Raw genomic sequence first — 13923 nt, 5'->3', positions numbered from 1 at the left:
ATAAGTAGCTTCTACCAGTAGCTGTAGCTTTTATAATAAACAACACAAAACTTAAAAATTCTTATTATTCCACCCACCAAAATACAACGGATGTTATAAAATGAACAAAGAAGGCAAGTATTCTTACTATGTCTTTTATACATTTATGATATTTAATATAAATGGTCTACTTAGAGCAGACAGCATCACTCATTTCCAGAGAATAAGTTCATACATTATTTTATGATATTGAGTAGTGTTTGGCATATGTGAACATTAGCCAGTAGGCACACATAAGACTAAATATGTGATTTTTTTTCCTTATATTTTAATTCCTATAGAAACTGAGTAACACAAGTCCTTCAAAAATAGCTCCTTTCAGGGGTCGGGATGAAAAACCTCAGAAGGTGAAAAGTGGATCAGAGAAAGACTATACCTCATTTTAAAAACACTCCCCTCCCCATCCCTTTGAGATTTGGTTTCTCGATCTGTCGCCCAGGCTGCCATGATCTCGGCTCACTGCAACCTTCGCCTCCTGCCTCCTGGGTGCAAGCAATTCTCCCTGACTCAGCCTTCTGAGTGGCTGGGATTACAGGCACCTGCCACCACAGCCGGCTAATTTTTGTATTTTTAGTAGAGATGCGGTTTCTCCATGTTGGCCAGGCTGGTCTTGAACTCCTGACCTCAGGTAATCCACCCACCTTGGCCTCCCGAAGTGCTGGGATTACTGGCGTGAGCCACTGCCCCCAGCCTAAAGACACCATTTTAAAATTAAAATTATTTTTCCACATTCATACAAAGTGAACTTTTTAATTAAATCCAAGTACATCTTCAGAATGTTTCTAGAGTTGAAAGGCACAGTGCAAACAGAAATTACTACAATCAACAAAATTGAAAAAGATTTTTAAAAGTATTTTTAGCACAAAAAAGTTTTCTTTATATCAAACTAAATTCAGAACATTACACAATTCCCAGAATACCTAGTTTGAAGCTTATTTGTTTTCTCCATTCACTTGCAAGCTGGATTAAGACATTAACTATAATAATATGGAATGTTCGGCATTTATGTTTGGTAACCAGATGTATATGGTTTGTATAAGCACACTTTAGAATTTAGTTTGTTCAGATAAATTGGTTTTGGTATACTTTGACTACAGAAAGAGATTTCAACATAAGATGTGATGAAGGAAGTCTCCCATGAAAAACTTAGTAAGGATCAACTAATGCTATGGACAAAACCTAAAAAAAGAGATTTGTAGATGCTTTCAAGGCTTTGACTATGAAATATAGAAAACTGGATGGGCGTTCTTACTAACCAGATGCTTACAATTTCAAATGAAGAAAATACTAGCTACTCTAAAAATCAGATTAGGGAAAAAAGTGATTTTAGAACAGTTTTCCATTTAAAAAATTTTTCACTGAAAAGAAAATATGGAATAATTTAATATATTCAATGTCTGTGAAACACAAAGTATAAAGTAATCTTTTAAAAACATGGAATACATTTTTATTTCTATTTTTAAATCTCCATTTATGTCTTATAAGCTTTGAAATGCAAGTACAGCTTTAAAGCATCATAATGACTAATTATAGGCGAATAATAATACAGACAGTCTATATCCTAGGAGGCAGCTGTAGGCGTTTTAATTGGAAATAAGCATTCTGAGATAATGATAATAGCAGTGTAGAAAAATGAAGTTAAAAAAATTCAAAGTGTGGAGAATCCTCCTGTCCTTCTGGGATTTTTATTTTAATCATCTCCTCCACAGAGAACAAGCAGTACTTTCCTGTAGTCTCCGGATGTGTCACCCTGTTGGATAGGGAAGCAAAGTTAGATAAATAGATTTTGAAACAAAACACACAGTTCAAAGTCATGTAAGCCAACTTTTTCAAGCTTGGCTGGATTTTTCTTAGCTTTAAATTTTTTTTTTGTTATTTTTTATTACAAAGGTAATACTCATTCAGTGTAGAAAATAAAGACAAAAAAGAACACAAAAATCAACCATTATTCCATCATCTAGAGACTACTATTCTTACCATTTTGATGTGTGAATGTCCTTCCAGTCTTTTTTCTATGTATCTAGATGCCCAATGTGATAGAACAGTAGTATTCTGTGTTCTGCTTTTTCACTTAACAATATAGCCTATTTCCCTATTTTGTTAATTTTTTTTTTTTTTTTTTTTTTTTTTTGAGATGGAGTCTCGTTCTGTTGCCCAGGCTGGAGTGCAGTGGCGTGATCTCAGCTCACTGCAAGCTCCGCCTCCCAGGTTCACGCCATTCTCCTACCTCAGTCTCCAGAGTAGCTGGGACTATAGGCGCCCGCCACCATGCCCAGCTTTTATTTTTGTATTTTTAGTAGAGACGGGGTTTCACCATGTTAGCCAGGATGGTCTCAATCTCCTGACCTCGTGATTCGCCCACCTCGGCCTCCCAAAGTGCTGGGATTACAGGCGTGAGCCACTGTGCCAGACCCCTATTTTGTTAAATATTATTCTACAACATTATTTAATGGTTACAGAATATCCCATTGTATGTAGGTAAAATAATTTATTTAATCACATCCTCCCTCTCCCTATTGTTGGATATTTATGTTGTTTCAATTTTTCACTATTATAAACACTGCTTCAATAAGCATATTGTAGTTACATTTTTGTATATTTTCTTAATGATTTATTCTGGATTAATTTTCATAAAATAGGAATTACTGGACTAAATGCATTTTCTTAAACCTTTTTTTTTTTTTTTTTGAGATGGAATCTCATTCTGTAGCTCAGGCTAGAGTGCAGTGGTGCAATCTTGGCTCACTGCAACCTCCGCCTCCCAGGTTCAAGCGATTCTCCTGCCTCAGCTACCTGTGTAGCTGGCACTACAGGTGCACACCACCACGCCTGGCTAATTTTTATATTTTTAATAGAGACGGGGCTTCACCATGTTGGCCAAGTTGGTCTTGAAGTCCTGACCTCAAGTGATCCACCCACCTCAGCCTCCCAAAGTACTGGGATTACTGGTGTGAGCCACTGCACCCAACCTGTTTTCTTAAACATTTTGATATGGGTTACAAAACAGTCTTCCAGAAAGGTTCTATAATTTCTACATAAAAATTTTAGTGGTCATAATAATTAATTTTTTAATCTTTTATTTATTTATTTATATTATATTTTTAGAGACAGGGTCTTGCTATATCACCCAGGCTGGAGTACAGTGGTGTGGTCATTGCTCACTGCAGCCTCGAACTCCTGGGCTCAAGCGATCCTCCCACCTCAGCTTCCCAAAATGCTGGGATTATAGGTGTGAGCCACTGCACCTGGCCTAGATTAATTTTTATTAGTCATTCGTGGGGACTAGAAAAGATGGAATCTCTGTATATAGGTTTCGAAGTTTAATAAATATCTGTTAAACTCAATCTTAATATATCCTTGTTTATACTTTGCCTTACTGATCTGCCAAAGCATAGGATGTATTAAAGTCTCTCACTAGCATAGTAATTCCATTATATGTTTTCTTCTGGAGCCTCGAGTTTCTTATTTATACATTTCAATGCAATATGATTTGGTACTTGAAGTTTCATAACAGTTTAATCTTTGCTGTGAATTGTTGCCTTTGTCAGTATAAAGTGATCCACTCTCTCCTATTTAATACTTTTTCTCCGTAAATTCTTCTTTTTACTAATAGCATAATTTCCACTTTCTTTCTTATATGTTCGCTTTCTTTCCCTGGTGTTTTTCTTTAAGCTTTTTACATGTCACTATATTTTAGTTGTTTCTTATAAACAGCATGAAGTTGGATTTTATGTTTTTACCTAACTTGAGAGTTTATTTTTATAACTTTTATTTTTATCTTTTGTCATTTTTTTCTATTATTTACATATTTTATTATTCTATTCTGCGTATTTTGTTTCTTTTGACAACTATTATTGAATGAGCAATGTATTCTTTATTTTTAATCTTTTCTAGTGGTGTGTGTGTATACACACATATATTTACATATTTATATATACAGACATATATACACTAGATTATAGTGTTTTCTTCCCAAGCCAATCAATATATTTGTACTCAATTATTTTAGTGTTGGTATAGTATTATATTGTATGGATTTTCCATAATTTAAGTTATTCCCTATTGATTAATAGTAATAATAATATAAAATTATATACTATAATACCATATTATTGATATAAATATAAATAACATAAAGCAATGTAAATAATATAAATAATGCTATGATGAAGCATAATAATAGTCTACTCTTTTGACATTTCATTAAATAATTTTATTTAAATTCTTTCGGAGACATTTTATTGTGTTAAAAAAATATATATATATATAATTTGTCATTTTAACCATTTTCAATGTTCCTTTTACAATGTTTTGTAACCATCATCACTGTCTATTTCTAAAACCCTTTCATCACCCCAAACAGAAACTCTGTACCCACTAACCAATAACTCCCATTCTTTCCTGTCCTTCCAAATTCCTGGTAACCTCTAATCTACTTTCTGTCCCTATGAATCCACCTATTCTACATACTTCATAAAGCAGAATCATACAATATTTGTCCTTTTGTGTCTGATTTATTGCACTTAGTATATTTTCAAGGTTCATTCATGTATCAAAAATGTCATTCCTTTTTTTCATGACAGCCTACCATTGAATGTCACTGCTTTTTATGTATGTATATATATATTTTGTTTATCTAGACATCTGTTGATAGATATTTAGGTTGTTTTCACCCTGTGCCTATTGTTAATAATGTTTATGTTGATGTACAACTAGCTGTTTGAGTTCCTGTTTTCATTTAAGTATATAACTGAGAGTGGAATTGCTGGATCATGTGGTCATCCTATGTTAAAATTTTTTCTTTTTCTTTTTTGGGAAGGGTCTTTACTCAGGCTGGAGTCTTGAAGTGGTACAATCATGGCTCACTGTAGCCTTGACCTCCCCAGCCTCAGGTGATCCTCCCACCTCAGCTTCCTGAGTAGCTGGGACTACAGGTGTGCACCATCACACCCAGCTAATTTTTGCATTTTTTATAGAGACAGGGTCTCACTATGTTGCCTAGGCTGGTCTTGAACTCCTGGGCTCAAGTGATCCACCCGTCTCGGTCTCCCAAAGTGCTGGGATTACAGGCGTGAGCCACGATGCCTGGTCTATATTAAACTTTTTGAAGAAGTTTGGTGCTTAAAGTTTCTTAACAGACTGTTTTTCACAGTGGCTGCACCACTTTACACTCCTACCAATGGTGCACGAGAGTTCTAGTCTCTCCATATCATCCATAAATCATTTGTCATTTCCTGGGGTTTTTTTATTTTGTTTTTTTCTTGTTTGTAGTATATTTTCCCATAACTTCACTTACTGTCATCCTTGAATCTTAAACTAGTTATACAGTTCAGCTCTGCAAAATCAAGTTACCTAATAGCCTAGCCAGACATAGAAACAAGTTCCTGCATGCCTTGCAGACATGGTAACAAAATCCACAGCTTGGTGGGGCATGGTGGCTCATGCCTGTAATCCCAGCACTTTGGGAGCTCACGAGGGGTGGATCACTTGAGGTCAGGAGTTCGAGACCAGCCTAGCCAACACAGTGAAACACCATTTCTATAAAAAATACAAAGCTCATGCCTGTAGTCCCAGCTACTCAGGAGGCTGAGGCAGGTGGATCACTTGAACCGAGGAGGTGGAGGTTGCAGTGAGTGGAGATTGTACCACTGCACTCCAGTCTGGGTGACAGAGTGAGACTCCATCTCAAAAAAAAAAAAAAGAGAAAAATCTGCAGTTTAAATCACTGAACTGTCAACCTCTCCAAGCTTTGAGTAAGATTCAGAATATTTAATTCACAGATCAAATGCTAATTTGAAGCTTGCAGTGCAGGCAACCTTAGCTGCTAGGGAAATCTGTCTCACTTTCATGTCCATGAGACTCTTCTGGCATCCTCAAGAAACAAAATCCCAGGAATGCCTGGCTTTGAGGGAGGTGAATCATTTCTCACCACTACCATGCCCTCTTAGGACTCCTAGAAGTCTGGTGCCTGGTAAAGAACAGTAATTCAGGATAACTAAAATGCTTTTCCATGTTCCCAGCAGACCTCAGCTGGCCCTGCATAGGACTCTGGATTCAGTTGTTTATCTTCTATCATAATTAGGTAGACAAGGAAATTGTGGGCTTAAAAGTATTCATTAAAATGTAATCTTTGTCTGGGGTCAACATAAAATAATTACTGTATTTAGAAGGCAAATTTCCAGCTTGTATCCTGGGAAAGGTTTAAATATCTGTGTGAAAGAAGAGAGACTGGAAATATCGGGCGTATCATCTTTAAAGGAAATTATATATACCAAGAAGAGGGGACAAGTGCTAAATGCCAAGGTCAGAGGGGTCCTTTTCTGGATCCTTTCCTCTGGACTGAGGCTGCTGTGACCTACCTTGATGAACGAGTACAGAGACTTTCCATAGAGTCTCTTGAAGTGTGCCCGGATATCCAACATGTCAATTTCTGCTCGAGAAACCATCACTCTGATGAGGGTGTTATCATCGGTGCCCAAGCCCTAAGGAAGAAAACGAAATCCAAACATATACAATAACCTAGCTGTTTTTCAGTGTCTTCTTTAGTCTGCCAAAGCAAGACTAGAGATGACTGTGCTGATGATGTCCTCTGCTCCACTGCTTGGCAGTCCTGAGGAATATCCTCACTCCTCATCATGGTATTCAAGGCTCTCCACAACTCACTTTTCCAGTGCTATATGTTCTGACCACAGGATGCTGTTCCCTGCTTTTCTAGAGCCATAACCTGTGCTGTCCAGACATACCCTGCCACCTGGCTCACCTACGATTCCTTCTCATAGAGTACTATCCTTCCCTCCCCAGCCTTATCACCCCTTCCCCTCACCATGTGAAATCCTCTGATGTAAAACTTTTACATTTGGAAGGTCCTGCTCAATTGGTGTTTTGCACATACTTGTCTAGGCTAGACATTCTTTGAGAGCAAGTTCTACATTTTTTTGTTTTGTTTTGCTTTTTTTATTTTCAGACAGAGTCTTACTCTGTCACCCAGGCTGGAGTGCAGTGGTGCGATCTCAGCTCACTGCAACCTCTGCCTCCTGGGTTCCAGTGATTCTCCTGCCTCAGCCTCCCAAGCAGATGGGATTATAGGCGTGAGCCACCATACCTGACTAAGTTTTGTATTTTTGCAGAAACAGGGATTTCACCATGATAGCCAGGCTGGTCTTGAACTCCTGACCTCAAGTAATCCACCCGCCTCAGCCTCCCAAAGTGCTGGGATTACAGGAGCCACCGCACCTGGCCAAAGACTACATTTTGACCTTCCCTGCACCTCCTGTGATTCTCAGCACAGGTGCCTGCAGAGTACGATGGAGGGTTAGGAATATGGGCTCTGGAGCTAGAATGCCAGCTGTTTACCTGGCATTCTAGCTCCATTACTTCCTCACTGAGAATCTTGGGCAAACTGCATATCCTTTCTATGCCTCAGTTTCCTCATCTGTAAATTGGGGGTTAGTAATAGCACCAGCCTCATAGAGCTGTTGTGGGGATATAATTAATCTATTAAAAACAGTGATCCACACATCCTAAGTACTCAGTAAATATCACCTAGTATTATTATTAGCAGGCACTCACTGAAGTATTCCATGAATTGAATTGGATCTTTCAGAGCAAAGTTTGGATAGGGGATATAAGTAAGCTTAAGAAGGTGGACACAACATAACTCAAATTCATTTACATGCTAAAAATAAGGCCATTTACCTTCATTGATTTATAGAGCTTTTCAGCAAAATACGCAGATTTGTTCCTCATGCACTTTACTGGCAAAGAAAAATAAAAAAGAAGAAATGAAAAGATTACAGATAAGACCCATGAAAAAAGGAAAGTGACAGTTGTTTCCTCTGTTTCTACAAGGTATCAATATTTGCTTTGCCAGGGAAATTTTAGCCAAGCAATGTTTCATGAACATAGGCTATGCTCTATGTATTTTCACAGATAGAAAGTACCCTCGATTTATCATCAAGTTCCTGGAGAAGTAATTGATAAAGTCTATCAAAGCAAAGGGTGGTATTTCGTTTCAAAATGAGGATTATTGTATCTGCCATATGAGACAGTTACTAGTTTCTAACCATTCACAGACTTGCAAGCTGCAGCTTGTTTATCTGCACACTATTACCTTTCACATAGGACATACAAAAGCATAGAAGATATAAAATATATAAACCACGTGGCACAATAGCAATCAGGTTGTATATGATATTTCTTGTTTAAAAACCTGGAATGTACCATGAGTGATTCAAACAACTTTTATCTCTGAAAATAATTCTATATCCCCATATTGCAAGTTGATAATGAGAAGGAAAATCTATAGACATTTGTTTCTCTACTCCCCCTACCAGCTTACCTATAGCCAGCAGAGCATCTTCAAAGCTACCAGATGTTTCAGATTTAATACTCTGTTCAATATCCTTCTGTGATATCCTTTTGTATTCATCAAACACTGCAAACAATAACAAAATAGTATTATTGAGAAGAAAAAATAGAGGAAACTGACATTTATGGAGCAAATGAGCATTTTTAACTAGCCTACACTATTTATTCTTCAGCATACTTGAGGAGGAAACTAATTAGTAATGTGGGCAAGCACACAGGAGGGAGGTGCAGAGTGGACAAGAAGGAAGAAATGCTGTGATGTTTGGAGGACACCAGTCAAGTCCTTTCCCTTATGTGGGACCCTTGTACATAAAATGGAGATGGCCTCTGGGGACCTTTGCTTTCCTTTCCCATTGTTTCCTTAATAAGCAGAATGTGTCGTTTTGTGTTTTTGTCCTTGGCAATCACCTCCCTGTCATCTCCCTTTTGGCTCAACAAAACTAGAACAATTCAACCCCTTCAAAACTGAGTCACAGTTAATAACAGCTGGTTGCATCTTTTAAAATACTTAAACTTAATTACATTTGCTTTTTTTTTTTCCTAAGTATTTTTGAATGTGGTGAATATGTTTCCCTCTCTTGCTGTCTCCTTCTGGAACCTTCTTAGAGCAGGTATCCATTTTATCTTCCCACCATCGCCTTCTTTGGGGTGCTGCCTCACTTCCATCAATGTGATTTTAACAGGGCTGTCAATCAAGGGACACCATACTCAACAACATACACCACAATCTCTGTCAAACACGTGAGCAGTTCACCCAGTCAGGACCCATTAGACTCTCTCCTGGGAACTTTTTAATTGAGCAGCTCACAGGGATGGCCAAAAGCACTGCGTCATCTTTACCCTCAGAGAAACCTGTTAAACTTCCTGGGTGTCACACTCAGAGGTTCTAATTCAGCCAGTCTCAAGTAGGGGGTCAGTAATGAGCATTTTAAATAGAGAACGAACTTCAGAAACTCTGCTTTAGAAATAAAATCCATTACTCCCTTCTACTGAGACCCCCAGAACTGCCCTGATTGCTGTTCTTCCTGAAGGTGTTCAGCTCTCTGTATAAATCGGTGAGCTACCAGTATTTTCCATTTTCCCTCTTGTGCCATTCTATATTATTTCATATTTTCTTACTTAAATTGAAGTCAGTGTGTGTGGCTTGGAATCAAAGAACTTAATTGACACATTTCTAAGCCTCAGTTTTCTCCACTGTAAAATGGAGAAAATAATTACTGCTCCACTGGGTGTTGCAAGAAACAATGCTTATAAAATGCTTAACACTGCACCTAGAAAATAGAAAATTATTAACAAAACCATAGTTATTATGAAACCTCACCATTATTGTTGGTTGGTAAGACAATTATGAAGTTTTCCTAATCCAAACAGCGCTTAAAATATTTTCTCCTGGTGGCTTACAAACAGATATTTCATAATTGCCTAACTATTGACTTGCACCCAGAAGTGAAAATGCTTGCAAATGCATTTATGCACTAAATCGGCTTCTGAGGACCTGCAGTTCTTGGAAAATACCACCAGGGGGAGATTCCTATTATTTGTAACCAGGCAAGGGAAGGAAATGAAGTAAGAAGCTGAGTCAGAAGTTTGTGTTTCTGATGGTAGCCTGGGATATTGATTAACGGGAGTAATCACCTGTTTTTTGTCACTGTGAAAAATCTGAAATAATTACAACTTCAGAATGTGTTGTACTTCTCAATTGCTTTATGTTTTCAATTTAACAAACTCATTCTCAAATTTCCCACAGGCTTTGCAAATCAGTGTGTGAGACTAAAAAGGTATGGTGGGTGGGTTTATAAAATTATAATGTACTTAAAGATCTAAAGAACTCATATAAAAGATGAAATATGTTATTAAACTCTTACTGCTGTTTAAAAGAATATAAACCTGACAGCAAATATTCTAAAATTGTCTAGTATCTTTCCCCCAAATAAGTTAAAATCACATTACAAAGTTTATATTTATCAGAAACAAATCAGAAACATTTCAAATTTGAAATTATCCATTATTCATCTTATACAACGTAACCCCTAAAGAAATCACTTGTATTAGCTTTACAGCTTGGATGGTACACAGGAATAAATATCAACCAACATTGCTATTTTATTGCTGCCTAATCTACTACAGATTACTTTCATATGTAACTAAATTAGAATGAAAATACTGGGGCTACTTTAGAAAAATGACTGACTATGAAGGTCAGTTTCCTAGAAACAAGAATGCCAAACTTCTATGACTACATGCATTTTTGCTAATTATTCATAATTAATCTTTCAGAAATTAGCTTTCATACACGTCATTGGGCTAATACATTTCCAGGGTGAGAATCTAAGACACTTGGGTACAATCAGTTCTTTGTACCCACGGAAGGAGAAAGGTTATCAATTACTTATGGGCAATACAGTTTTTGCTATCTTTCACACCCTTTCTTTGGGAAATGAAGTGCCTTACCATGCAACAGGTGATTTCGGTTCCGGGAACAGAGAACAGTTAGGAATTTTACCTCGTCTGTCCCCCATTTCTTCTCTCCAGCCTCATACAGGTCCTGAAGCCAAACAAAGCACAAGTCTAAAACTCCAAAAAGGATGTGCCAGGACACAGGCAAATACTTCCAGAAGCTCAAAGAGCTGAGACAGATTAGTTTTATTTTGTTGGTGATGGGGGTGGAAATGGTGGTGGTGAGTGGAAATGACTCAGGGCCCTTCCTCAGGCATAAGGCTGTTGGGACTCTGTCATACCTTCCTGGGAGTCAAGGCAAACACTGGCAGTTCCCTAGCTGCAGACTACATGGTTCTATCTTAAGAGCTAAAAGAAATGTCCTAGATTTGGGCTGTCCCCTACAGTTGCCACTAACCACATGTGGCTGTTTAAATTTTCATTAAAATTAAATACAATTTAAAATTCAGTTCTTCAGTCACACTAGCCTCATTTCAAGTACCCAGCGGCTACAGGTGGCCAGTAGTCACCCATACAGGACAGTGCAGATGTCGAATGTTCTCATCACTGCGGGGAGTTCTATTGGATAGCCCTGCTCTAGAATGATCTGTGATTTTTCTGAGGCTACAGGTCTCACAGTAGAACCAGGGACCCATTGCCAGTTGCTTACATTCCAACCAGGTAGGAATACAAGAAACTGATTCAGCTCAATTTAACTACATTATCGCTGAATTCAGAATTACTGTTCATTTATAATAAGTAGCTGGCCTGTTACATTTCTCAAAAAGATCTTAACTCACACATATTGTTGCTCATTGGGCTTACCTCCATATACTCCCCCATTTTTTCACTTCTTTCTCTGATTCCCTCACTGCTTTAGAGTCAATTCACATAATCATAAAAATTTAAGCTGAAAGCGTTCATCTAATTCACCTAATTCAAAAACGTTCATCTTATTCAGCACTTCTGAAACTTGAATCTCAACAGGCTTGTGACTATTTATTTTATGTCAACTTGACCAGGCCATGGGTTACCCAGATTTTTGCTCAAACATTATTCTGGGTGTTTCTGTGAGGGTCTTTGGATGATCCAATATGGAACAGGGGTCCTCATACAATCAGCTGAAAGCTTTTGTTTTCAAGAACAAAAGGGCTGACCTTCCCAAGAGTAAGAGGGAGTCCTCCTGCCTGACTGCCTTGAGCTAGGGCATCCGTTTTTTTCCTGCCTTTGGATGTGAACTGAAACATCAGTTCTTCATGGGTTTCCAGCCTGCCGGCCTTCAGATGGGAACTGCTCCGGGTTGTCAGTCCTTTGGACTCAGACTGGAACAAAATCATGGCTGTCCTGCATCCCCAGCTTGCTGACTCCCTCGGAAGATCCTGATACTTGCCCACCTCCATCCTCTCTCTCTTTCACCCTCCCCCACCACACACATACCCCCTCTGTGTGTGTGTGTGTGTGTGTGTGTGTGTGTCTGTCTGTCTGTCTGTCTCTCTTTCTCTCTCTATTGGTTCTGTTCCTCTGCAGAATTCTGACTAATACATTGCTTTAATTAATAAAGCATAGTAGTTGGCTGGGCACGGTGGCTCATGCCTGTAATCATAGCACGTTGAGAGGCCAAGGCAGGTAGATTGCTTGAGCCCAGGAGTTTGAGACCAGCCTGGGCAATATAGCAAAACCCCACCTCTACCAAAAAAATATTCAAAAATTAGCCGGGCATGCTGGCATGTGCCTGTAGTCCAGCTACTCAGGAGTCTGAGACGGGAGGATCACTTGAACCTGGGAGGTGAAGGTTGCAGTGGGCCAAGATTATGCCACTGCACACCAGCCTGGGAGACAGAGCAAGAACCTATCTCAAAAAAAAAAAAAAAAAAAAAGATACAGGTTAGTGGAAGTGACACTGTGATTTCTGAGGCTAGATCATAAACAATCCTGCAACCGCCATTGGTTCCATTAGAATGCTTGCTTTCTGGGTGCTCCCTTTTGAAACCCAGCTGCTATGCTCCAAGAATCCCAAGCCACACACAGACCTCTATCCCCTCTAATGAAAGCAACAAGTTCTCTTTTGCATAAAACTAAGTTGTTCATACCTCACACACTGAATGGGACCAATCCCTCATTATGGTTATATATTGGTTAAGAATACTGGGTCTATGGCCAGGCGCGGTGGCTCATGCCTATAATCGCTGCACTTTGGGAGGCCATGGCAGGTGGATCATTTGAGGTCGGAGTTCAAGACCAGCCCGGCCAACATGTTGAAAACCTATCTCTACTAAAAATACAAAAACTAGCTGGGTGGTGGTAGCACATCCTGTGATCCCAGCTATTTGGGAGGCTGAGGTGGGAGAATTGCTTGAACCTGGGAGGGGGAGGTTATGGTGAGCTGATATCATGCCACCATACTCCAGTCTGGGTGACAGTGAGACCCTGTCTCAAAAAAAAAAAAAAAAAAAAAGACAGAATACTGGGTCTAGATGCCAATTGGTTCAAATCCTAGCTCTGTCCTTTATTGTCTGTCTGAGCTTGAGCAAGGTACTTGACCTCTCTGAGCCTCAGTTTCCCTGCTTGTAAAATGGGGATAGCAATACTTACCTTATGAAGTTATTGCAGATTCAATGACATACTTAATATAGAATTTAGAACAGTGGGCAGGGTGCGATGGCTCATGCCTGTAATCCCAGCACTTTGGGAGGCCGAGGCAGGTGGATCACCTGAGATCAGGAGTTCAAGACCAGCCTGGCCAACATGGTAAAAACCTGTCTCTACTAAAAATACAAAAAATTTGCCGGGTATGGTGGCAGGCACCTGTAATCCTAGCTATTTGGGAGGCTGAGGCAGGAGAATTATTTGAACCCAGGAAGCGGACGTTGCAGTGAGCCAAGATCATGACATTGCACTCCAGCCTGGGCAACAAGAGTGACATTCCATCTCAAAAAAAATTTTAGAACAGTGTTTGGTATCTGGTAATGACCCACTTTTTATTAGCTATTAGTGTTATCTGGCCACAGCTGATTAGACCATGGACTGGTTCCAGGACAACCATCACTGGGCTGGGAAACAGAGAGGCAAATGCCTCTTGGG

At 38.9% G+C, this 13923-nt stretch overlaps 1 protein-coding gene across 3 annotated transcripts in view; it reads right to left on the bottom strand.

Annotated features, from left to right (window-relative positions):
• Nucleotides 1-773: 773 nt before the first annotated feature.
• The window catches only part of ANXA4 (annexin A4), a 98032-nt gene continuing 84882 nt past the window's right edge, over nucleotides 774-13923 (bottom strand). For all 3 annotated transcript variants that reach the window (XM_021924904.2, XM_003908768.5, XM_017947601.2), the window contains exons 9-13: nucleotides 10858-10951; nucleotides 8378-8473; nucleotides 7735-7793; nucleotides 6399-6521; nucleotides 774-1789 (exon numbers count right to left, since the gene is read on the bottom strand). In XM_021924904.2, the coding sequence (XP_021780596.2) occupies nucleotides 1730-1789; nucleotides 6399-6521; nucleotides 7735-7793; nucleotides 8378-8473; nucleotides 10858-10951 (432 nt within the window). In that variant the 3' untranslated portion in view covers nucleotides 774-1729. The remainder of the gene's footprint in view (nucleotides 1790-6398; nucleotides 6522-7734; nucleotides 7794-8377; nucleotides 8474-10857; nucleotides 10952-13923) is intronic.

This window comes from Papio anubis, chromosome 14 (assembly GCF_008728515.1).
Source record: "Papio anubis isolate 15944 chromosome 14, Panubis1.0, whole genome shotgun sequence".
Lineage (NCBI taxonomy): Eukaryota > Metazoa > Chordata > Mammalia > Primates > Cercopithecidae > Papio > Papio anubis.
The sequence above is the reverse complement of the archived record's forward strand: the minus strand, read 5'-3'. Positions and strand labels throughout refer to the sequence as shown.